Source organism: Megalopta genalis, chromosome 17 (genome assembly GCF_051020955.1).
Source record: "Megalopta genalis isolate 19385.01 chromosome 17, iyMegGena1_principal, whole genome shotgun sequence".
NCBI classification, from domain to species: Eukaryota; Metazoa; Arthropoda; class Insecta; order Hymenoptera; family Halictidae; genus Megalopta; species Megalopta genalis.
Window position 1 is genome coordinate 7,092,319 of NC_135029.1, and position 27,844 is coordinate 7,120,162.

A 27,844-nucleotide genomic window follows, 5' to 3' on the forward strand; every position below is an offset into this window, starting at 1 on the left:
CTCCGGTTTTCAGACTATCGACGACATCAAAGTAATTTCGTCACAGACCTTACAGACCACTTCGAATGAAGCTATCCAGGATTGTTTCGGGAGATGGAAATACCGCTGGAAAAAGTATGCGAATAAGGGAAGAGAGTACAATAAATTTTCCCTAATCGACTCTCAGCTTGGAAACAAAAATGGACAATTTTGAAAGAGGAAGTACGATCATTCGAGCCTTGCGACTCATTTTTATAGTTGTTGACAATAGGTAATTATAAAAACGAGCCGCCAGACTCGAATAATCGTACCTCCTCTACTCAAATTGTTCATCTTCGTGTACAAGCGGAGGGTCAATTAGGAAGAATTCATTGTACTTTGAAAGGGACAAGGATCAAAATAATCTCTGTAAAATTCATAATAAAGTCTGATTATTTTCTGAACAGACCTCGTATACAGGCAGAATAGTATAATGGTGTTAGAAGTTTTGCAACGATTATTAAAAAGTGTTTTCGAATAAATCACGGAGCGTGCATCCTTTTCCAGAACTCGAATCGCTAAAAAGGTAATCGAGAGTGCTATCGAGGTGAAATATCTCGATATAGCGACCCTTGTCACTTGGTCTTCGTCAATGACGACGTCCAAGGAATCCTTATTAAGCGGTTACCGTATTCGGTGGAACCGATTACGTCTGACGAAGCTTCCACGCCACGAGTCAGTCGACTGCTGCGGTGCGGTACCCGCGCACGTGTTCGCCGTGGCTATCGTATTCGTTCGAAAATGAACGTGGTAAGGTAACATCGAGGTTGAAAACTTTTAGAACACATGTTCTTTTCTCCGACGCAAACATTTGAACGATATCTTAAGTCTGGAAATTTTTATGAGAATTTTAAATTTAAATTTTATGAGAAAATTTTTTGGTCGTTTCATCTAGTTTTTTTTAGTCTTCATCTATTTTTCTGCTTCTTTTGTATTTTTTTCTGGTCTTTTTTTATTAAACATTCTTCAAGATGACCATCCTTACCTGCGTATGCATTATCTATTAAAAATGAATATAAAGAAACAAAAATCAAATATACTTTCATTAAACTTCGATGTAATTCTTTACCGCGCGCGGACTGAGTCAATTTGACTCATTTAAAATTTTATATATATAATATTATACATTTTATTTGTTTATTATATTAATTAAATTATTATTAAAATATCAAAATTTAAATACTATTTTTTAGATGCATACGTTGATTTTTAGTTACGTAATGAAATATATGTAAATATTAATTGCCTCCCCACCGCCGATCCCTTCATTTCGCATTGTCGAATATGATCATTATTTTATTCTCAGCTATTGTATAAAATAATAAAAGCATAGGAAATTGAATTTTTACTAGAACGTATATCAGTATATCATTTAAGATTTAAAATTGCAGAGTTGGACAAAAAGTATTCATGATTAATGAATAAGTTGAGTTATCGAAGCAAATGTGATCGTTGGTCATAATTAAATTGCAAATTTGATGCATTTATAATACAAATGGGTACGTGAAATTTAAAATAATGAAGCTATTAAAAGAATTTAAGGACGTCTATGTATTATAATTTAACTTACTAAAATTGTTAAAGGTAGAAAGAAATTTCTATTTAACTAATGTTTGTTGCCGTGTAGTTATTATTAACATAGTAATCATGAATCATATAATGATCATTATTTTGATTATGATTAACTGAAACACTTGGCGTTGTGGTAGTTAATAATAATTCTGAATAGTCTCTCATGCAGAAAATCTGCATGCATTTCATGAATGAACGGAAGACTTCTTTTATTTGGGCCCCTCGTCAGTCCCAAGCGACTGATCAGAAAAATAAACAAATCAAATCTAATCATGATTACTGATTTATTCTAGTAACGATTATTATTATAATAACATAATTATTATGGTTACCATGATTACTTATCGTAATCAATTAAAGAAGTAATCACAAAATAATCGATTACTGCCCAACTCTGAAAAATTACGAGGCATGTATATACATACCTGGAAAAGACTAGCTGAAATCGCATTAAGGTAAAGTATCTACCTATTAGGCAACGTTTTTCGGTGGGTAAAAGATTATCATCGATTTTCTTACAATTTAAAAGTGTTATTGTTGAATATTTATATAACTGTTTGATAGATTGATACTTCTAGATATCGTAATGAACTTTGGAATATTTATTTAATACAAATAAAAAATAATATGAATAAAATAGTAAATTACGGGTGTGTACCTATTATAGGAACGCCATTTTCGTACCATGTCCCCGTGTTTCATATTGAATGACTCAATTTTGGAACATCCATTTGAAATGCTAGTTCCAAAGTAGGGACATTGAATATGAAACGCGGCTGCCAACTATTCCATAAATAGGGACAGTGAACAAATTGAAGTACATAATATGGAACAGTACGTATGCACTTTACTTAGAAATATCCGTGTGCGAATAAACATTTTTTTTTATAGTTGATTGTTATATAAGAATATTTGTGCAAGTGAATTTATAAAGAAGAATGTTCAAAGATACGGGTAGAATTTTTACATTCACTTTCATATGGACTATCTAGTTTTCATTATATTATTTCTGCTACTGTTTCAAGAAGGGGTCCCAATTGAGCGGTGTCTCGTAACAAGTATGTGCTTTTATCTTAGTCTTTTTAACACGTCCCTGAAGTGTTAGACCCTTTTTTCCAGCAGCCTTTATATTAACCTCGATTCTTCCAGCGATCATAACTGGCTGAAACGCGTACGAGCGAGTACCGAGCGCATAAAAGTGCATCTCCTCGCATGTTCTGTGCGCGTTCGTTGACGTGCGCGTGTGCGTGTACGCGTTTGTGCTGCAGCGGATGTTCTATATGCGGAGGACCGGACGCGGTGCACGATGTGTACCTGACGCGTTTCTCGTCGTCGTACTAAAACCGTTTCTGTAAATAAACTCATATCTTTCAGTGCCAGCACCCGACAACTCTTTTTTGCTCCGTCTTTATATTGTTCCGGCCTTGTTACATCGCGTATTCCCGCTTTTTGCCAGACGAATGTCTACGCCTCGCGGACTGTCACGCGGTGTCCCAGCCGGGTTCGCACGATTCCCGATGCTTTTTACCCGGTAATCAACCCTAACGATGCAGTTCGTTACATTTCTGCGTAAACCGTCTGATTTGGATCCGTCGGAACCTTCTGATCCCGCGGTTATTCCTGGAAACCATTAATTGCCTCAACTCTTTTCGTTGAAAGCATCGGCCCTTACGTGAGAAACATGGAACGATCGGGCTACCGTGAAGCTATCAAATATTCGAATATTCGTTTTGGCTATAATGATAGTTTCGAATAGCCGTAATATAAAATGCAATGAGTTTCAAGTGTGAATGCTGCAAACTTCCAGAGTTATAAAACGACATTTTTCGGAACTGTACACACGACATACGATCAATTTGTATCGATGCAATTGCGATAACTAAAAATTCGATATCTTTCCTGCAAACCTTGGTAATCAGAGAATTTTCAAGAATCGTACATTATAAATTAACAACAATCAAGTCTGGCACTGTAACTAAAAGTAATTGTTTTAATATCTGAACATTCGTGTCGCTGGCAATAGTTTAGACAATCGAAGCTTTACTGCAGGTCGAAAATGGCTAGGTTAGCGATTAATATTGAAGTAGAATTAATGAAAAAATTTTATTTCATACGGGTAAGCATCGTTTGACTCTTTTCAAAATCCATCATTCCTTTAGCGACGTTTAACAACGTTGACCGTACTCCTTGTTTAATTGTTACCCCACCAACCGCGCGCAACGTAGAATTCGCGTCCTAAGTACTTCGTAAAATTTAGCAGGTTACGCTATCATCGTGCCAATCCTGATCTTTAAAAAAATCTTATTTTTTTTTAATTTCTGTATCTCTTTCTGTATCCCCTTCAATCTAATTCTTATGACGCATTTGCATAACAAATAAAACCGATTTCAACGAAAAGTTGTATTAACATACTTTCCGACGCGAGTGTACCTGCGATACTAATAGCGAGACACTCGGTCAATCTAACTGACTCGTCAATCGATACAGTATTTTTCGCTTTCTGAAGTAAACGCGACCGTGTCGACTCTTTGCTTCTTTATCGTTTCAATTTCATTGCGACGAATTGTCACGTAGATATGAAATTACAAAAATGTATCGGGTGTTCTAACTGTAACAGAAATAGGAAGAAATTTAAAACCGAGATGAGAGAGTAGTCGGACCAACAATAAGTGTTCCGCCGGCTCTGATTTGCTGTTCCCGATCTCAATATTTGGAACACGGTGGAGTCTTCGTCGCGTAATTAAACGCCTTGACCTAATTGCAGCGTCGAACCCGTACGAGCGCCCGTATGGACCCGCATCCTGCCAGCACGAGAAAGGAAATGTCATTCGCATAGTCTCTCTGCGTCTCGTATTTCATTTTCCTGCATTCCAATTAAAACGTTCCGCTGCAATCCGCGGATCGCGAATTGCGGATTGCGCCACGATCCAAATGAATCTTCGTTTCTTCATTCGATAAATCAATCGCGCGGATAGACGCGCCGCTCCGAAACTTAATTGAAGAGATCCGAATCAAACTTCGAAAAATTGATCGACTGTAGCGTATCGGCCGGAACAGTTTTATACCCAAAGCAATTTTTTTTTGAAAATATAGAGGGCGTTCCACGTAACTGTTTCCACGATTCCTCGAGCACTTCCGATAGTCTGACAACAAAACGTTTCGTACAAAAGTTAATTAATTTTTGATCAGCTACAGATTGCAATATAGAAAGTTTCAAAAAAATGTGTTATTCCAAAAAATCGAAAAATTACCTTCATCTTTGTAAATTATTGCATGGTATATGTTTTATTTCATATTATAGTAGCTCGTATCAAAACGAATTTAATGAAGTGATATATTGTTGTTGAAAAATGTTGAAAAATTGTCATTCGAAGCAAGAGGAAGATTAAGATTAAGATAATAAATTTCACTTATTGTCTAATAGATTAATTCTATTATCATCTATAAAAAAAATCTCATTGCGTTTTAAAAGGTGTTTGAACACTTTCGTGAGCCTGTGTAGGTACCTGTTTACGACATATCAATTACTGCTACAAAATGTATACATATATTCTTGATAAATTGTAGTCGTTCGTAGCATTTTCACTTCCCAAATTTTTTTCCATGCAAAGATTACCACAATTATCCCAATTAATATGATTTAATGATCGGAATGCGTGGCTTCGTTGAGTTAAGTAGCGTTCCTTCGTAGAGTAAATAATTCCGCACGATCAATCATAGATATCGGCGTCATTACGTTCAGCATCGCGTACAGTGGTATGTAATCCGTTTAATTACAAGTATCGGTCGATAACCACTTTTTACGTCCACTTTCGCGACGTAGCTTGCAACATCCGCGAATGAAAATAAATATGCTTTCCTTTCCACTGTCGATTTCCATGAACCATACGCCGTGCAAATTTCAATGATTTCCAAGCATCCTTGCGCGTTCGCTGCATGAATAATTAATTGTCGATAACGTCACCTGCTACTACGAGGCTGACCGACAAAAAATTAATGAAAAATACCACGAAGCTGTTTGGAACCCGGATGAGAAATCGATGGATCGATTGTATGTTAATAGTACAATACCTTTTGATAGTTTTTACATACAATATGGATTACAATAATAATTTATAGACTGACGTTAAGCGACAAGTGTTTATTTATAAATAAATAAACGGATAAATTTTAACAGTTTCATTAAAACCCTGATCTCGAGTCATCTTTTCACCCAAAAGCAGGTGCAAAAAATCAGTGCAAAGTAGTTCTTGGCTTTCTTGTAAGAAAATCACAAAACGGGTCTCTTCGAGCCCGTAACTTCATTAATAAAATATTAAACCGATTTTCCATGTCCAGAGTTCCATACCTTCATGAAATAAAAAGAATATTGAAATGCTGAATTTCAGCGTTCAACGATAAATAATTGTTTGAAAATTGCTTCCAGAAAGGAAACCGGTTTAACTAATTATTGTTCGAATCACATGGGTTCGACAATGCCACGCCTCATGGAAATTCTACGGTTAAGATAAGAGCTAATAGTAAGGGGTAGAGGTTGACATGTAAGAATGCGACGGTTGAGATTAGAATAAGTTGCTCTAATATTACGCACGAGTTCTGTGGCGCGGGCTGCTTAGAAATGAGTCAGAGAGATCAATTTTGGAGTTGGTCAGTTATCGCAGCTCCGGACGCTTCGTGTAAACAGACCAGCCCGCTCGACGATTACGAATCGTTCCGCGTGCAAAAACACTGACGTCATTAGTAAACGTTTATACGCTGGTGTTAATTGACGTTAATAAGGAACGAACGTTGACCCAGTGGAGCACACGTATCGCTCGTATCAAAAACTGTGTCAATTAACCAAGTTACGTCAGTGTTCGCGCTCCTTGGCAAGCCTGACGGAAAACAGAGCGACAACGGCGACAAATTGATCGCCGATTCTCTTCATCAATTTCAGAGCAATTTGTTTAGTCGACAAACCAGACACAGCCGGCCAGTGTTATTTTGCAATGAGCGACCAATTCGTGAATCGGGGTTCTCTCGCATTCAGTGTTCCATCCCTGATTGTTGTATTCAAGTTTCCTTCTATGGTAATCAACGATCATTGTTGATACTTTATTTCTTTGTAACGAATCGCCTTTTTGGAGCGATTTTATGATTATTCAATAATTTTGAATTACGATGACAGTAAATAATCGCGGCGATTTAGATAAACAGGTTTTTATTTTTGATTTCATAAAAAGCAATGGTGTACCGGGGCCATGGTAAACCAGAAACAAAAAGTGCAAAGAAACGTGTCACTCTAGTTCTAGATAAATGTTTTATTGATATTTTATTTTTAGATAGGGTATGAAATAATAGAAATATAGAGAATTAAACTTCTACTAGAAAGTGAAGTAAAAATATAATTTTAGAAATACAAAATTTGATACAGAGATCTTTTTCAGGAACGATTGTACATACACGCGTCACAATTTCAAACTGGTTACAGAATTCTAGGTAGATTAAAAAAGTTGGTTTTGTTAAAAATACGCCTATGGAAATGTATCAGCCGAAAAACGTGTTATCTAAAAAATTGTATCAAAATAACGTCGGAAATTTTACAAGGATGAAGCAAAAGCGAAATGTTATTTTCTATTATAATTTCTTGTTAAAGATACACTAGAAAAGAAGAGATGACAGGAACTATTTCAATTTCACTTTTTCAAGTAACATCTTGATTTTGTATTCCCGTAACTGTCATCGACATTTATAATTATTCTAACTGCTGAATTATTAAAATCGACTTCGACCATTTATATTCTTTCAAATTGAGGAAGATTATTTTCCAATATCGTGCAAGTGAACGCCGAAACCATAGAATTAATTTATTAATCGATGCGAATGAAGATGCGAGGAATCAAGTATGCTTACTCGCGTTCATTTCAAAGAAGGTAGAATTAACTTCTTCGTCTGAGGAATCTTAGAATACACGTCACATAAGACAGAAAAAACAGTCCAGCTATGGAGTTAGAAAGTGTAATAAAAGAAGCAACACAGAAGTGTAACGAGAAAAGTTTGAAATTATGAGGAGGTGTAAAGTGGAGACCGTAAAATGGCAACGAAAAATACTTTGGTAATCCTTGGTAATCCGTGGAACAGTTTACAACTGGTACCGTACTGCGCTGAATTTCATTTGGGAAAGAGATAAAAGGCTGTTTTACTTTGTAGATTTCCTTAGCGACCGCGCTATAACCAGAAAGCCAAATAATTTTAAAAAATCTCCACCCAGAATTCTGTATTTAACAGTTCACTTTTTATGAACATGTCGGTGGATCTACATTTTAAACGCTTATCCGAATCTAGTTTGCAATTGCTGCTACATTAATCTTGCATTTTAATCAAAAATTACTAGAACTACATATATTGCATTAGTTATGTAATGAGCTTTCATTAAGTAAGTACAATTAGAAATATCAAGCTCTGCGTACATAAGTCATTGTTTGAGTTTCCATGGTAGTTGCACGCCCGATGAACGAGCGACCGTTCAGTTGGAGTTCTGTGAACTACCAACAATTTCAAAGCGTTCGCGTTCGAAAGGTGTTTCTATAAATCAGTTTGACGATCGTCAAAGTTTTACAGGGCGTTTTCAAAACATCCCTAAAAACTACCTTTCTGATGCCGTTTCGGCTGTGTTAACGACCTTTGAGTAGATTGGACTGCCTTTAGCTTCGGCGTCGTAAAGCTGTCCGTTCTCATAACCGCCTCGGTGACACCTTTGCACGCTATAGCTTTTACTTCGTGACGAAATAAGCTGTCTCGGTCCATGGCAGGACGGAACCAGGAGTTTCGAATTTTACGATCGCAGGATGAAGAATCTTGCGAACGCGTGTATAAAATATCCGCTTTCAACCACCCGTATCCCGTATGCCGTATGCCACATGCTTGAAACTCTCGGGTCGCGACGAATGCGGACGGAACAGATTGAAATGGAAACATTCGTGAAATACTCCCAAGGAGGAAGCTTACCGCAGTATTAATATAAGAACATTTACGGAAATATCTCGTCCCTCTACATTCGAAGAATTTTCTCAGATCACCTACTATTGACTCGAGCTTACGCTCCGAAGCATAACTATAGCACTACTACAATTTTCAAGAGTTTCGAAGAGATTTGTATAATGTATACTGACTTCCAAATGAAGTACGGGTGAATTTTATACGGTAAGAACGAAATAAGGTAGAAGTGCCTATTATGAAACAATGCTCAATTGTGACCCATTCTTGTAAAAATTCTACTTATATTTTTGAACATTGTCTTTATATCTGCACCCACACAAGTACTGTTACGTAACAATTGGCTGTAAACAAAAATATTTATTCGAATACGGATGTTTCTAAGCAAAAACATACTGTTCCAAATTATGTGCTTCGATTTATTCGCTGTCCTATTTATGGAACAGCTGGCATCCGTGTTTCATGTTCAATGTCCCTATTTCGAAACAGGCATTTCAAAATTAAGACATTTAAGATGAAACACTGGGAACCGTCCTTCACTATTTTATTCGTATTAAAAAAATATTTCAAAATTCATTACGTTATCTGGAAACATCAACCTATCGAACAATACTACAAATATTCAACAATAACACCTTTAAGTTGTAACAAAATCTATAGAAATTTGTATACTCCACGAAACAATATTAAATGGACAACATTGAATACGATATCATTTGACGTTATAATGAGCACAGTCTAGTCTGGTTGCATTATGACGATCGAAAAGTGTAGGTGCAGCATCTACATTTCTCTTTTAGTATTCAGATTGCGATTGAGAACGTGTTGAACAGTCCAGCGAAAGGCGTCAAGCTTGCATTCAATGACAATTCATTAACAGTTTTTCAAAGTATTAGTTGAAGTTGTAACAATATGTTTTCTTGCACGAAGGGACAATTTTCTTTTTCCATTCTTTCCCCATATTAAACTTGTGTGCCACAGATCGATAGAGTGTCAAATTCTGAATAAAACTACATTGACCTTCGTACGTCCTACACCTAATAATTAACGAGATAAAAATGTGATAATAAATATTGATACAAATATTGATAAATATTGGTATCGTATACATATTGTGTACATTCTTCTTCGTTTTATATATTACTGAATTTTTTGTTATTACACCGTCGCATTTATTTTCGCATGCAACAAAATAAGGATTTTGACAAGAAGCCAAAGTTACGATGCACGATCGTACACTTCACCTCAATTCGTTGCTTCCGCGATATTCGAGTATTTCTGCCAAGTATCGTACGAATACGAGCACATTTTGAACCCGTGACTGTTGGTACACTCTGACAGCGAGTGTAGTAGAATTGATAATCTGAATCGACGTTTAAGTATGGAACGGAAAGTCAAACACATGCACAGGGTGTGTCAGGAAATTATATGTAATTTTAATTATATGTAATTTGATTGTCAGATTACGTTTTATCCAACTCTGCGCTGAGATAATATAAACCTGTAGGTATAAGCGCCGCGTACATACCGTGTTGTACAAGTTCTTTCTTCCTTGTTATACATAGCCGCAACTTTTGCGTCGTGTTGTACGGACCCGTATTATGCGAACTATTTATAGAGTATAGGATTCTACTCTCTAAATCTGGGAGACTGATTCCTCACTTTTTTTTTTGAAGAGTGATTTGTAAAGTCACTGAATTCCAACGGATTCTCATAGAAGTTTCACTCGTCTGCATTAAATCATTCTTCAATAGAGTCTTGATAAATATGAACCCTCCGTTCGAGTAAATATTTACTTCCATTTCAGTGGGAATTTCGCTCTACAATAAGAACGCGATGCCGTGATTTGTTTCCAATAATCTGTTCCGTTTTGAATCAAGTGCGGCAACATCACGTTTTTTGTAAACACATCGAAGTAACAGTAAATAACAAAATACGTATATTTTTGACACGAGGATAATGCTCAAATTAAAATCACTTTATCAAAAGTTGGCTATATAATTTTTGTGACGAATCAAATTTTAATGTCTAAAAATCTGATATCAAATAATTGAAATATTATTTTAAATAACACATTCTTTTTCTAGTAGAAAAACATGGAGAAAACTGTTTGAAGAATTCAATCTTAGAGATTTCCTTCGTTAATGCGCAATCAGTTCTTATGATTTCATGCGTTTTCATGCAGCTTAGAAGTTTGCATATGCTACATTGGCTGCGATAAAAAGGTTTTGGTATTTAAGTATTCAGTTTCATATAGAAAGAATACCTTTCCAACTGATGTCCAATTTAACGGTAGCTTATATTATAATTAATGGGAGGATTATTAATGAGCGGGAAAGGGAATTTATTATCGTAATAGTTGTAATCATTGTCGGATTAGTTATAATTTTCTGTCGAGGCGATGCGCGACGCCCCAGGCTGGCGAGATGTAATAAAATTCGCTCGTTTATGCGATGATATCGTATACTTTCCACGAGTGCATCGCTTCCGCGATCATCTTATGTGCCCAGTCCCAAGTATCACCGACACCGACAGTAACGGGTGACCAACAGAGAACAAATTGACATGCGGCCAGTTGCTCCGCATAACTGTGGCCGCGAGACCGCAGCATTCTTCCAACGGATTATCATTATCGGCCTTCGTGATACTCAATGAATACCCAATGACTCAACGGATACGTGGTACCTACGCGAGTAGCTTATACGTGATCTTCTCGGAGCGATCCTTCGATCGCCTTCGTCCCGTCCAAGAAAATTACCGTTTGATCAATCGTATTCCACTGACGATGACGTATGCATCGATTGAGAATATGTCTTCAAGGGAGCAAGAAAGAGAGAGGGGGGGGGGAGAAACTGATGAGTTTTTATGTTATCAATTTGTTAGTATTCTTCATTGCATGGATTACGTTGTAAATATCAGGTGATCGTTTGAACAATGTATAATACCATTGGCATATAGTCAATTTCGTGAGATATTGTATTATAAAATTACTTTATAATATCACTTTTATATTTGTTGGTATTTTATTTTCATGCCAGCAACTGCATAATCTGTTTTCTATATTTTGTCTGAGCGCGTGCAGGATAAGAAAAATGGAGCAATAATACCGCGATGGAATGATAAGTTTTGCGTGCGTTAAATATACGAACGCTAATGATGTTGATAGCATAATCGTTAAGGTTTAACTACGAACCAAGTTGACTCTTCAAACAGTAATTGAATTTAATATATCTTTTAAATATCGACATTTTATTCATCACGTTAAGATATCATTTAAGCGATTCCATGTTAAATGTTGTAAAACATATACATACCTACTTAAGATGGAAAAAGTGTATTTTTCGACCAAGTATATTCTGCTGGTGCAGTTTCTATAATTTTGAAATAATAACTGAAATAATACTCGATCATGTTCTCGATAAAACTGCTGTCGACTAATTGATTCTTCTAGGTGCCGTGAAACAAGACAATGACAAATGTTTCACGCTCTGAAAGCTTTCAATGAATTTACGATAGAACAATCTTACAAGAAAATAGTCTTCGGTGCAATGTATTCGATCAAACAAACCGACCCAGATAATTGAAACGAGCGAACACGATAACCTTTGTATGCACGTATCATCGTTGGTCTTCCTAGGATTATGTAAATTATATTTTCGAGCGAATTAGTTTATCACCTTTTCCACGAAACTTTCCACACACTTTCTTCCACTATTGACTAACGTAATTAAAATACTTTCTGAAATTTCACCGTTATTCCGTGATTATGCCTGACCGAATACATATTTATCCAACAATCCACGCGCCGCGGCGTATATCATTTTCTCAGGAACAAGTCACAAGGTCTTCGATCCAATTAAAAGTTGCAAATACGAGAGCATAGAAAACGTTTCGCACACTTACGGATGCACGGGACCGTGCAAAAGTATCGTATTATATCCATTCCCGTTTGATTTTCCACGTTCGATGATGTATGCGATTAGAGTACGCGGTGAACGCGTATAGTACGCGTAGATTGGACTCTGGAGTCACAGCGAAACCGATCGATCGCGTTGTCGTCATCGCGGCAAAAGCTCTCAATTTTCGATTTTCGCGCGGATTCGAGCAGCGTCGAGGAAAGACTGGGCTACACGATGTAACGTTCTTCGGAGAAGCGAGCAAACAGGAACGGGCGTAGGTATTTAATGAACGACGCGCGGTGCTTCGAACGCATAGGCGAAATTTTTGGCGACTGTCCTGCGCCATCGTCATCGTTACCGTCATCACAGTAGGGCTACTTATTTAGCAAACCAGCCACGGTCGCACCATTTCCGATCGGCCATGATACACGCGACTCACGCGGCACGAGAAGGAAAGTGCTTGCTGGAAATACAGTCCGTTCGATGAGAGTGTTGGAACGATTTCTTCGCCTACGTACGGTAAAAGTATCTATTATGGAAAGCTTATCAAGGGCTCAAATTATCATCAATTTTAATAGAACTTAAAAGTATTTTTGTTGAATATCTATACTATACTGTTCGATAAGTTGATGTTTCCAGATAACGTAATGAACTATGAAAGATTTATTTAATGTGATAAAATAGTAAAATAGTAAAGTACCATTTGTAATGCACGTTCGAAATGAGGACACTGCACATGAAACACGGATGCCAACTGTTCCATAAATCGGGACAATGAAACAAAAATTTAGATACACAATATGGAACAATATGTTCTTGCTTTAAAAAATCCCTATTCGAATAAACATTTTTTTTCCAGTCGATTGTTACATAAGAGTATATGCGTAAGTGAATTTATAAAGAATAATGTTTAAAAATATGAATAGAATCTGGTATATATTGTACCGTTTGTGCTACTGTTTCAAGAAGGAGTCGCAATGGAGCGGTGATTCATGATTGATGCTTTTCAATTATAAGTTATGGAGTGATAGAAAAAAGTGCAAACATTTAATGTAAATTATACAGGGTAGTCCACTGAAATAAGGCCACCCAAATATCTCCTCTAATTATGGGGGTACAAAAAATATTTTGTATGCCATTTGAATGGTTTGAAAAACCATCCACTGTATTGCAAAAATATTTTTTTTTCTATTTTTTTTTCATGTTTTCTTTTGTTGTTGGTTGTTCATAACAAACAACTTCTTTTAAATGTCATCATAAGAAATAATCCATAGACGTGAGATCTGGTCACCGCGATGGTCACGCTACATGCCCAGTACGTCCAATTTAACAATTTGAAAATTTTGCATCTGAAATAGACGTGTAGAATGGGCTGGACAACTATCGCGCTGATACCACATTCTTCCACGAATGTCTAATGGTACATAATTTAAAAGCACCTGTAGCTCATCTTGCAGGAATGTTACATACTTTTGTCCATTTAATGTATCATTTATAAAATAAGGACCAATTATTTGATTACTCACGATACCGTACCAGACATTTACGACTCAAGGTCTTTGCCTATCCACTTGCGTTAACCACCGTGGATTTTCCAACGATCGATAATGCATGTTTCTCAAGTTTAATTGACAATGATTGATGAAAGATGCGCCGTCGGTAAATAATATTCTCTCAAAAAACGATTCATCGCTTTCATTAATTAACCTCATAACATTTGAAAGGGCCAGACAGTTCCCCATTCTACGTTTCAAAAATATATCAATATGTACTAGCACAATTTCGAACATTTATTACAATGACAGTTTAAAAAATAGGTTCGTAAATAAGTATTACAAATTTCATAATGGAGTTTTGCGCGATAGTGAATATGTTTATTTATACTTACAGATTCCCGGTCGACGTATATGAACACTTTTGTGCGCAACTATATATTTTAAACGTATCAAGAACTTAGGTGCATTACTAATAATCCTGTACAGGGTTACGTAGCATACAATAAGAAAAAAAAGTAATTGTAATGTAATGTCACGTGCATACTTAAAAAAGAAACAGAATTTGAATTTTCGAGAAACAGTTATTACTTTTGCAGATATCGTTCCAGCGCTTTTATCAAACCCAACAGGACTGTAATTGTCCGAAAGACGATTCCCGCAGGCAAGATCGTGAGTCGTGAACGAACCGAACGGTTAGGGTTAGACGATCGTCAGACTGTATATGTATGCACGACGTTCACTTTTACGTTCGCTTGTAGCAATTAATGAGGCATAATGAACGGCACGATGGAATTTACTGTACGATACGGAACAGGTCCGACTATCTTAACATGGTTTCTCGATGTCACGGTTAAATACATTGTTAAGCATGTAGTATGTAGTATGCAGCGGCGAGACAGCAAGTCGTTTCTCCATCTCGTGATTTATTCTTGATGATGACATTGCAGTGTTGAGTGCGGGTGCGTGTAACATGTAGATCGTACGATCGTTTCGATACAGTCTCGACACTCTCGACGTGAATTCAAAGTCGAAGAAATTTGGAGGAATTAATACGGTTACCGACAAAAGCCACGAAACATTTCGTATTGTTAACATTTGAGTAAAATTTGATATTTTAATGAATATACAGTGGCGGACAAAAGATCGAAAACATCATAATTTTACAAGAAGGAATTATATTTCAGAACGGTAATCAAATTTTTATACATTATGTACGCCATATGAAGTAGTAAGAACAATGGAATTACACACAGAGGAATGAAAACGCGATTGCTTTCTTTAGACTTTAAAACGATAAAGCAAATGATAAATCTATATGGACACAAAAGTATTATGATTATATTTCTTATATTCAGACGCGTACTATGTATTCCCACTACTAAGTAAATTCTCTCCAATTGTTCTTCAACTTGTAAACAAAAAAATGGACGACTTAGGAAGAGGAGATATGATTATTCGAGCTTCGCAGTGCGTTTTTATAGTCGCCGCTTATCAACAACTATAAAAACGAGCCGCGAAGCTTGAATAATCGTATCTCTTCTTCCGAAATTCTTACACACGGAGGAACAATTGGTGAGAATTTACTGTATTTTGTGTGCCCTTCTTTACCATCTATCACAACTTCTAGTCTCCTTGATATACTACTGACTAAATTGTCTAACGTATTTACTGGGAAAGAATATCACTTTTTTAAAAAGCTTTCCAAGACGTTTATTTGTTAGCTCGAGCTTGGAAAGAACATGCTCGTCTGAAATGTTTCAAGGATTCGCAATTGGTTTAATATCTGGTGGTTGTGGTGACCAGAGTTTTCATAGAAACATGTAATAAAACAACTATGTGATAAAATATTCAAAAATTATAAAATTCGTTAACAGAATGGAAATTTTTATCCTATGTTAAGAAGATTTACCGCATCCAAGAATGTGCATCCGTGTGACATATGTTTTTGAACTTTTGTCGGTAAGTGTATGTATGCGTTGTATGTATCAAAACAAGGGACATTCTTATCTGTCACATGATAGAGAGTTGACTCGAATAGAGTTGAAGAAAAGAAAATAAGATGCAGTAAATTCTCCCCAATTGTACGTATCTCCTCTTCGCAAATTGTCATTTTTCGTTTACAAGCTACAGGATAATTTGGGAGAATTTATTGTACAGTGTATACTTCAGAACTGGAAAGACAAAACAAAAAATGCTGTAGAAAATATTCAAGTAGTTGATGCGGACAAGTCAATGATTATAAATTATAAGCTGTTATTTTCTAAAATTGAAAGATATTTAATTACAAATGAAATGAGACGTTCATTAAATCTTCGGCAAAGTCGACACGACGTTATAGTTTCTTAAAGAAGCATACGCGTTGTCTTCAATATATTTGCAAGTACCTATATTGATGGTGCGACCAGTAGTGGCCTATTAATCTTGAATTTTAAGTAAAATTATTGCGATGTAATCTGTTAGTTATTTTTAAAAAATGTTTACAGTGATATAAGATAACTTGGCAACAAAACAAAATGATATTTCGAATTATTCGTTATCGATTCATTTTCAGCAATTGAAAGCGAAAGCAGCGATATTGAAAAGTTTTCGTTTACATTTTGTTGCGACAGTAACGTTAAAGCTTGATCAAAGGAAAAATTACTATTGCAGTTTTTACTCAAAAATTTCGAATCTGACTGAAAGAGATAAAAATTCAACTATTATTGACTAGAAACGTTAAAATTAAAATACTATTTGTAAATTATTGAAACAACAACAGCAATCAAATTGAATAATTGTTCTAACTGAAATCTCTCTCTGTTCGCAAGTTTCAAATTGGTTGAAACTCGAAGCAAGTACGGTGCGAAAACCGTTCATTTTCAGATTATCGTTTTAGGTCGAGAGGTATCACTGTTACGCAAATTCCTACAGAAATGAAATATGACACTTAAGGTGATAAAACAGAGATACGCGTTGGCGTGCAAATCGAGCGAATTGTTCTTTTACGGTTTGCTTAGTAGAGTCTGATATCGTGTTCTTGCAAGCAAATATACAGAGGCTCGCGAAAGTGTTCGAACACCTTTTAAAACGCAATAACTTTTTAAAGCTGAACTAAATGACTTGAATTATTTTAAGACGATGGTGGGATTAAGTCATTAGATAATAACTGAAATGCTTTTTCTTAATTTTGCTCTTACTTGGAATGACAGAAAAAGTAAAAAAAATCTCGTTTCTTAACTTTTTTTATTTGGGCCTATAACAGACATTTACTTTACAAACTTATGTGCATGTCATAGAAGCATTTCAATGCGAAATAGTTAATAGTAAAAATCGTGATGAATCTTAACAAGTACAGATACCTCTGTAATCTTTATAGAAAATGTCTCAATAAGGATAGATTTTACAATTATCAGCTGTGTGAACGAGGATAGAAGTTAACTACAATTTAATCGATAATGTTAACTCGCGGTTCGAATATAACGAAGTTTAAATATGTAACTACAAGAGGCGCTTAGAATGAATAGAAGAAAATTTATGTTTTTACGATATGAAATATTGCAATCGTTGGGGGAAGAGTAAAAACGTTGACGCCCGAAGGAATCCGAGCTCCAAGGTCGTTAAGAACCAACTGTATTTACTCAAGCATTATCGACGAACGTAGTCCCCTAATGAGCTCGTAAAATCGCTGAACTTTTCAAGGGAAACATTTCCAGCAGCGACATTCAATTATGAAATTCGACTAATTCCACTAAAATATCTGGACGACATTTTATTTATTTGAACGGGAAACTACTAGGCAATTATGCCAAGACAAAGAAAACAACACTTTAAAGATTATTTTGCGCTGATCTGAATCCGTGATAAGAAATCTACTATAACTGACTTGAGGTAGAATGAATTATGAGCGAGACTTTGTCGAAAATGTAAACTATTATTGACTACATGTAAAAAACAATGAAAATACTGTGGGATGAGGGATCTTCAACTGATTGACACCTCACTGGTTTTCAGCAACTACTTTTGTTCAGTAGTTGAATTTGAACGATAGAAGCGGAACGGTGAATTTGTTAACTGTTAAAAACGGGAATATTACAAACAGAGATCCGCGCGTTTTAGTTGAATGTTAAAAGTTTGTAATAACTGTGTTGTTATATTTAATTTTTCAATTAAACATTATATTAATATTCCATAAAGCTCTGATTTTACATTTTGAATAATAAATATGAATAAAAATGAACCCACTCAACTTCACAAGGCACTTCAATTTTTATACAATTCATACATACATGTGCCATCCTATACGCATACATACATATAAAAATTTTGTGCATCATACTGATTGAACACTTCCGTTATAAACTGTATCTTGCGTACATATATTACTCACTGTGGAAGCTAACAATAAGTAAAACTGTGCATAACAAGATAAAAAAAGCCATCAAGATATGGAAATGTACTCATAAATCAAATACATAGAGTACAGCATCCAAATGAATAACAAGATAAAAGTGTCCAAATGAAGACATATTTAATCTTCTTTTCTTTGGTATATTCAAGAGATTTTTTATCCAAACGAATAATAAGGTAAAAGTGTTAAAATACGGACATTTTTTTATTACATTTTCTGTAGTAGATTAAGATTTATCAATGTGTATGATAAATCTTTTTTTTAAATTTTTATGCTCTTTTTTTAAAATTTCGCTATTTCTTAAAATGATAAAAGAAAATAAAAGACGTTATAAATAAAAAATTCAAGTCGTTAATCCAGTTAATCCAGTCCTAGAAAAGTTATTGCGTTTTAACAGGTGTCCAAATATTAATCAAAGATACTATAACTTGCAGATGAGCCGACAGTTGTTTCACCGTCAGGACCCACAATGGTGAGGAAGGTGTGGCGTCGAGCCAGAGTTTGTTTCACCATCGAGACCCACAGGAAGGTTGCTTGTGGACGAGCCGACGTTTGTTTTACCGTCGGGATCCACAAGAGGAAGATATATTGGCGCTATGCGTTCGTATATTAGAAGAACTGATCTTTCAAATGTTTTAAACTAGAATTAGATGTCAGGAATACAAATTGCAGAATGAGATGAAGACCGAGGTTCCCGCTCGGATACATTTCAAGCATTCATTACAATGCTCAATTTATTATATCTTGGTCGATTTATCACGTTAATACAATTAAATATTATGTACGTTAGAACACATTCCCACATTATCATAGTAACTCTAACATTAGATAGATCGTTTAGTTGTTTCATTATCCCGTCTTGAATAAAAGTGTCCCATTTACGGAAGTGATTCCTCGCGTTACATGAAATAGTAATTAACTCGTGTTAAATGTTGCTCGTACAGATAAAAAGAAATCAGAAAAAATTGCCATATGAGATATTAATTATTAACTCCATCGAAATTAGGAGCGATGAAATCACCCCAACTTACATAACCGTACCAGGAGGACAAAATAGAGTCTTCTCTCTCTCTATCGGTAGTCTTATATCTTTATCTCTGGCATCATTTGCCCTGAAGCGTTGCTCCTGGAGTAAATTCAGATTACTTACAGGGCAGAGAGCGCTTTATTGCATATGCCTGGTATAGATTATGTTATTACACAGAATAATTGAACAGTCACTTGTCTGACACCAAATTATTTACATTTAAATAACAGTTCTACCTTCTGCTAAAAATGCTAAATTGCATAAAGTTGTTAGTACACGTAACTTCTAATACTACTGTAGCATTACTTGTCGTAGTCAATTGTGAAACTACGAACTAAAGAACATTCGAATATTGGAATTTCTCAGAGAGTGAGTTTAAAATATCAAGATCAACTTGATCCTTTTAATACTTTAACTGTGGATACTCTTTTCATTTAAGAGATCTCTGCGACGGTTTTTAAATGTTGTTCAATCAGATTCAAAAATGAAGTTTTGTAGTAATTTATTCAGTATATATTTTTGGCTAGGACTACCAACCTTCAAGGTTACAAGACAACTCTACGTATGGACAATTCAAAAGCTAATCAGTGTAAGCCCAGTTTTCTTTGAAAATGAGTTACGCTGCACAAACACATCGTTATCAGAATAACTAAACAAAATAAAAAACATTATAAGAAAAAATAAAACTAAAGGAAATTAAATAAAATAATTAAGTATTAATATTTTTATTTAATTATAATAAAAATTGTGCTTCGTACGATCAGTGACATTGTTATTTTTTACAGCTAATTTGCAAAATCTTTAGTTATCTCAATTTTAAGTAATACTTCTGACTTTTGTGATTCGTCAGTGATTCATTACAATGCATTTAGTAATACATATAATTATTTAAGTAACATCATTTTTATTAATATGGTTGTTATATCAAATTACAAAGATTTGGAAATCTTGTGCGAAGTAGATACAGATTCACATAATATTTCTATGTTTGTATTTAGAAAATTATCATAAATTCAATTAGAAACTAATTAATTACGAAGGATACCTAATTGTATGTAGCTGGTTCTCTATTGTTTGTGACCATAAATATCCTTTGCGGCATACGAGTATGGCAAAGTGACGCAATTGTATCAAAATGATTTTTACGTTAAAGGATGTAGTATGACCATTTTTTAACCTTCAAAATTGATGTTAAACTTGAAATATTCCCATAACATTGTGATTTATTCAATACCATGTACAGTGGGATCTTTTTACGACATGTTATACATCGTTTCTCGTAGATTCTGAAACGCTGATTTCAAAGTTGATTAAAAAATGCATCTATCAAAAAATTTGAAAAAAATGGCAATAATTTCTTGAAAACACAAACCGCACCATTTGAGCAACAATTGGTACAATTACAGAATAAACCAGGCGAACCTAACCCATTCAGGGAAAACAGAGAAACAGGAACTTTGCGCGATCGATGTAACGCACCAAACATCATTAACTCTTTAACCGCGGGCGAGTTTTTGATTTTTCGATATGAAATCATGGGCGTTGCAAGTATTGGCGTAAGAATGCAAAGTAACAAGAAAGGATAGGAAAGAAGACGGTGGTTCGTGGCATAGTTTGTCGTAGACGTGGATCCCAGCGACCGCTACGCGTTCTAACCCCGCAATTTTATCTTAAGCACCTAACCGCGTGTCTGGAGGGCACGGTGCGACGCGATGGACTGGGTCCCAACAAAATCTCACGGGGATAATAACTTCCGTAATATATTACTGGCGAGCTTTGCGCCTTCATTTCCGCGAATTCCTTCTTCCACCAAAGAAACTATATACGTTCTCGCGGTGGTCATCCTTCGAGCACGTGAGATCATCTCGTGAGCCGAGGTCGTTGGCCCCGATGATACCTCTTGCGAGATGTCCCGGAACTGTTGCTCGCATTCAAATGAACGCGCCACCATTTTTCACCCCGTGTCATCCTAGAGCCGACAGCAGCCCCTACTCTGCCGTCGTGGGACCTGCTCTCCAACGTCTGGGATACCTTTGAAGCAAGATTCGAAAATTCAGAATGCACGGACCCATTGCGCGTCGCACAGCCACGCCGTGATTCACACACAAATGATTTTCACTTGGCAAGCTTGTACTCCCGCCAACTTTAGCCTCCCTTCTCTCTCCCTTTTGTCCGTGAATAATCCAGGGCTCGCAGACCTTGTGATCGACCCCCTAAGATACGTCCCTTCCAACGGCTGAACGGATTTCGTGATTCGAACATTGTGGTGGAGTGACTACTGGAACTCTGACAACGCTATTCGATCGATGATAAAGTCGCACAACCATTTTTGTGTAGACCGGTGAAGTATCGTTACAGAGGTAAGGAGAATGTTAATTAAAAATGCTACCGAACGCTGGTGTGCTTGTGAAAAATTAACGAAGATTGCGACGGAAGAAATTTCAGCTAGAACAACAAGCATCGACTGAACCCTCGCACTCTTCTTTCTTCGACCGTGGAGAACTTTTACAAGGTATCCTGAATGAGTCATTCAACTCTTATACCTTAATTTTTCTTGTAGATTACATGTTGTATAAGAAATGTTTTGAACGAATGATATTTGGTATAAAAAGAAGCATGCACGCCGGCAATTACGTGAATTCAATTACGAAGTTCATCATGTACAATTTAAGTAATTAGGTAGCGCTGATTGAGAATGAAAAGATTATCCTCTTCTACACATTTCATCTTAGAAGTAATGATCTTTCCACAAGCGTAAACCCCGAATAGAGGAGCTTGGATGGTGTGCAATTAATTATCATATAACGAGGATAACGTCTAACTTTCTCTAGTTCGGTTTAAGGGTAACACAAAGGCGTGTGAATCAGTTATCCATTTTCAGAGAAATAGGAAAACTGTGAAAAGCTCTGCATGAACATGAAAAGCTGTTGATAAGTGCAAGAAGCTGCGCCGTTTTCGTAGCGGTTAAGAAACTAGTTTGATGGTTAATATTGACACTGGCGTAATTTAGAACAGCTGATAAAAGCGAATGGTGCCGCCGTGTAACGTACCATTTATAGGCGAATGGACCGAATCGAATCGTCTCGTCTCGGCGTGCGCATGGCGTCGACAAGTGTGGCAAGAAAGTTTTTATCTCACGGATCTAGGTAGCTCATATCTCCGAATCTCGAACAACCAAAGTGGCTTGTTACGCATTCAATGGCGTCGAAAGAACGCGAATTGCTCCTCAATGAGATAGAAAGCGACAAATTGGAGTTTAACTCTTGCTAATTTCTCCTCGTTACTTTCTACGTAGATAGAATATTTATTTAGAAGATTTGGCCTATTACCCGCGTGGAAACTAAATACAAAGGAAATCAAAATCAATTTAACGTACCGCAACATTTTCCCCGTATAATTGGATACACGAACGTACGAAGGTGCCGTCGCTATACTGTCACGGTTTAATTATCATTTTCGTTACCGATGCGTGCATGAACAACTTAATCATTCTACCAAAGATTTATTACAAGCGCACTGTTCGAGTACGCTGCGTACTTGCGAATATTGAATCGCGTTGTTTTATTTTATTTAGAAACGAAAGATGCTGGGAGAACAGGAAACTTTAAATAATTGCGTGTACATGTAATCGTAGTTTTAATTGTTTTTTGTAATTATTGGAGGTGTGTACAGTTACTATGTCGACGGTTGGATTTCTCAAAGCAATCGTGATCTTATATTGTTGACAACAACGAAAACTTGGGATAATATCATCGAATACATACGTATGTCACAAGCAATGTTCTTAAACAAAGAAAAATGTAAGTAATTAGGGAAAAAGTTTGATTTTATGCATCGAGCAATCTAGAAACCTAAGAAAATGTTCATGTTATTAATGAGTAGTTGAAGAAAACTTAAAATACGGAATCAATTTATATTTATTAATTTCCGTTGAATATTTGTAAAACATAATCCGGAATAATTATTAACGAAATATTCGATTAAATATTTAAACGATAATAATACGATATTTTCGTTATCGGTACGAAATATTTCTCCGAATGTAAAGGATAGTAACGAGGAGCTCGCAGAACGCGCTTAATATTCTCTTGCAGCAAGGGAAGCAGAGATAGGCGCGTGATTTTAGCACGAGGTGCAAATTTATTGTCGCATGGAAACGAGATATGATAAAGTCAAGCAGATCTTTCTGTTTGCGCGTCGACGAGCGTTCTGCAAATTGACATTTCTAGACGACCTGGTGATAGGAATTATACGTATTGGGAGCAACGTACGTACACCGATTATTTTTCACCACCACATTTCATTTTTCATCTTTGTGCAATTCAGCTGTATTATTCGTTCAAACGTATTAAGAAACACTGCTCGATAATAACGAGAATTATACCCTATTGATTCAATATTTAATCAGACGATAGCAACTAGAAAAGCATGAAATTAATTACAAAACTAATCATATGCCGCTCAAAAAAATTATAGCATATACAAATAGATCAAAATTGGATAATTTTGACCGATGATAACTCCGCGAAAAATCATCGTAGGATGATGATTCTTTTTTAAAATTAAATCTTGGAACCTCTACTTTTAGACCTCTACTTTCTCGATTTTAAATTTAATGCATTCTTGCCACTGTAACTCTTTAAATGCGAGGACATACCTGTCATATTGAAAATTGCCAAGTCTGACGAAATACACGGACTTTGTAAAATTTTTTTCGACCATGTCGTTTGCAACCGAAGAAGTTTGATCCTACCACTATGTGTGTAGTATACTTGTACTTTTTTATCTAATTTACGACACGAAAATATGTGTAACTGGCGTCGGTAGTAATTCATGACAATACCCTAGTAGGAAATCATAGTGGGCTTCGATAATTGTTTCTTTATCGTTTTGACATCGATAATCTTATTTATAATAAGATTAACATTGATAATTTTATTAATATGTACGAACATATGATAATAGAAAGATAAGGACCCAGTAATAAAAATGTCATGAAATCACTGTCATACTAAAAGAAAAAGTTACTTAATCGCTAAGCGTGCTTTCGCCACGAAACAAGCAAACAAGAAAACGGTTGTACAAGGTGTGATAAATTGAGAATTTCAGTTAAATGTGCCAAAAAATCAAATCGACTTGGTATTATTCTAATCAGTTTAATAATATTACCATTTTCATTTTTAACCCCACGTGCTCGGAGAGCTATTTCAAATCCAAAATTTTTATTTTATGCGTATGATATTGCGCACATTTGATCATACAAGGCTTACGTTTTTAACAATTTCATAAATATATGTAGGTTGACTTAATAACATAAAAATTGTTTTGGAAAATGATATATGATACAGCAATTTTTGAAGTATGTAATCGAGTAATCGATGTATGCATATCGGAGAATATTGTAATTGTTTTGTCGTCAATTGTATATTGTTATTGACTCCATCGTCTTTGTTGCAAGTTGTTTACATTTAATGTTCCATATTCCATATTAATATTCGCAATTATAGTTTTATATGTTTATAAGTTTATTAATAGTTTAAAGTTAATTATAGTTTATATGTTTATAAGTTTTATATGTAAAAAATGAGATTTATTAACAAATTTTTAGATCGTGTTTCCTGATAATCTCCAAGATATAGTTTTTTGGTAAATCTAAGATAAGAATCACAAATCCATTTTCATGTTATTGCATGTATACTTACAAGTTATAATTTCATAGATCAGATTTCTCGTAATATTACCTAAAAGCATGTGCACAGAATTCAGTTAACCTCGAAACGAATTTCACATGTGTTGCATCAATAATCACATATTGTAGCGTACGTATTATTGCTTCGTGAACTCTATCATTTCATCTGTAAACATCACCGTGAGTAGAGAACATTGAACATCGGATAGCACGATTACATGCTTCATTTAAATTCATTCGATTAGCATACTGTACCATTTGTGTACCTTGTATGAATGTTAATCAAGTGATTAAAACGTTTCAAAACATTACAATCAATTATGAATATTCGTCACCACATTGAACGAGACATTACGAAATATTCATTATTGATATTAATATTAACTATTACATAGTAATCGTTGATACTAAAAATGATGAAACACTTAAATAGCTTACTCTATCTTCTTATTCTATAATTATTGAAATTAAAAAGACACTACCACCGGAAACCATTAACTAAATTTATTCATCCGAACACGCAAAGATTTTAATAAATTCAGTCACTCTTAATGTCCTGTACGGTTAATGTTAAATAGTACAAATGATACTGATAAAGATTTCACACGAAAGTTAAAGTCTGATAATTTAAATTTAAGACACGAGAAACTCCTTCTGATTTTCTAACCTCCAGTAAGGTAAATGTTTTAAGAAACGGTCTCTTATGTTAACATCCATATTTGTCTTGTTTTAACGATTACGAGCAAAACAGCATGCATTTATGTACATATATCATATAGCTCTTAACAAGATAAACGAAACATAACCCACAGAAAATTTAGGAAAAATCATAATGGAAAACGTTATTAATCACTATTTCGAAATTACCAAAATGACAGAACATACATGTGAAAAATATGATATTGGTAATACAAAGAAGTAAATATCAATATTTATAAATATAAATATTTGCACTTTATTAATAGAATGCGGATCTACAATTTGAAAAATTCATAGACGCCGTAAATGAATTTAAATTCGCAGTCTATCGATTAATAATACCATTGTTAAGCAATCGATACAATACCTCTGCATATTTTCAGAAATATGATATATAAACGATTATTTAAAAAGAAACTAAATCTCTTCGAATAGATTCGACGAAAGTAGCATTTTGAATTCAGTAATCGTGCAATAAAAATCTGGAACAGGTAATTTGGGCCTGTCCGGTAGCCGAAGTATCTCTATGGCATGGAAATAACGTAATCGAAGAAAACAATTTGAAATCACGGTTGAAGAGGTTCGATTGCACGCGTATTGCATTCCGTGAATGGCGTCTCGATATTTTCCGAGACGAGACGGAGCAGTGAAACTGGATCTCGCATTGAGTCGGCGAGAGTGATAGCTCGTCGTTGCGGTATTGCAAAAAAAGGGGAAGAGACCAGGCATTACGAGTTTTGTGAGAATAAGAAGAAGAAGAGGAACAAGGAAAAAAGTTCCCGGGGAATCTTGCCCTCGCGGAGATACATTGTGAGTCCTGGCCTGCCTCAACTTATCGGAATTTCAACGGGATTCTGTATTGGCTTAATGAATCCGGTCTACCTTTCACCGGAATAAAAGATGCGTGTAAGACACTGAACCAAGGACAGGGAGAAAGAACTGCGTCTAGATTAGGTATGCGTTGTTTAAGAGGTATTTCAAACATCCATAACATTTTCAAAGTGCCGCGAAAGATATGATTCAACGATCATTTTATTTGCTAAAGTCTGGCCTATTGTATTGTTGCATCTTCACGTATAAAAGCTAACGAAAATTAAATAATTAGCAAGCCATTTAATACTGCATAAATGCAAAAATAATTTCATTTTTCATTAAGTAGGACAAAGGCAGTTGTTTATTTTGTGTACATTAGATAACAGAAGAACAAAAAGAGCTCTCTTTATTCTTTTTTACATGAAATTATCTATTAATTTTCCTTTATTATTCCCTTATTATATTTTATTATATGTATTATATTATCATATTTTATACTTATCTTTTTTTCCACATAGCTGTCGCCCAACAAAACTAGAATTTCTCTAAATATTATATACACTAAATTTGATTCTGATCCGTCTCCCCATTTTACAGCTTAATCTATCCTTGGACATCAAATCGACGCAATGGTAAAAAATGGATAAGATAGAGCGATGAATAATGAACTTTGAAAATTATTTCTTTGAGAATGAAAAACTAAGTTTAACACAAGTTTTGAAAGAAATTATTCACGTTGTTTGCAAGGAATGAAACTATTTCTCAAACAGATTATTTATTCTGTATTCGTGAAAGCCGCATTTCATTTACACAAGGGACGTCCAAGGGTTAAGTTGTAGGACCAAAAAACTAGAATGTTCCGTAAAGAACGAGTTCATAGAAAGGCCATAAGAAGGGCAAAGGAAAATCTGAGAATCGATACGATAGAAACTTTGTCTTGCACAGATAAATCCGTCTACGGAGCGTAACGAATGGACAAGGTGAGTAGATTATGAAAAAACCGTGTTGCTCGGCAAGAAAAGCATGTTACTTGGTAGGAATCTTCGTCCTTGAAATAAGTAAGAGTTTCGATAATCGGTCATGCAGCAGGAAACACGATGCACGGTCGTCGAGTCGGAGAACACCGAGAGACCAGAATCGAATGCATGTTTTCGTATTCGCACGCAATCACGCACTTGTAGGATACACGTGTTCGGAGAGAGATGTAATTTCTTTTAAACAAATGAGAAACATATCTAGCAATACGAGTATTACAAAGGAATGTAACTA

General features: G+C 35.4%; 1 protein-coding gene and 1 long non-coding RNA gene across 4 annotated transcripts in view; both read right to left on the reverse strand.

The window, feature by feature from the left end:
• The window catches only part of LOC117225187 (uncharacterized), a 123,763-nt gene that overhangs the window by 71,573 nt on the left and 24,346 nt on the right, over nt 1-27,844 (reverse strand). Inside the window, exon 1 of one of the 3 annotated variants that reach the window (XM_033478523.2) lies at nt 12,469-12,668. The exons of 1 other annotated variant lie outside the window; for it this stretch is intronic. In XM_033478523.2, the coding sequence (XP_033334414.2) occupies nt 12,469-12,508 (40 nt within the window). In that variant the 5' untranslated portion in view covers nt 12,509-12,668. Of the gene's footprint in view, nt 1-12,468; nt 12,669-27,844 lie in introns of those variants that run through there. One more of the 3 variants, XM_033478525.2, reaches the window with a different exon arrangement.
• LOC117225188 (uncharacterized) lies at nt 394-12,455 on the reverse strand. The gene is made up of 3 exons (XR_004491448.2): nt 11,880-12,455; nt 10,094-10,385; nt 394-847 (listed from the first exon to the last, which is right to left on the reverse strand). It is a non-coding gene; the product is annotated as an uncharacterized LOC117225188 (long non-coding RNA).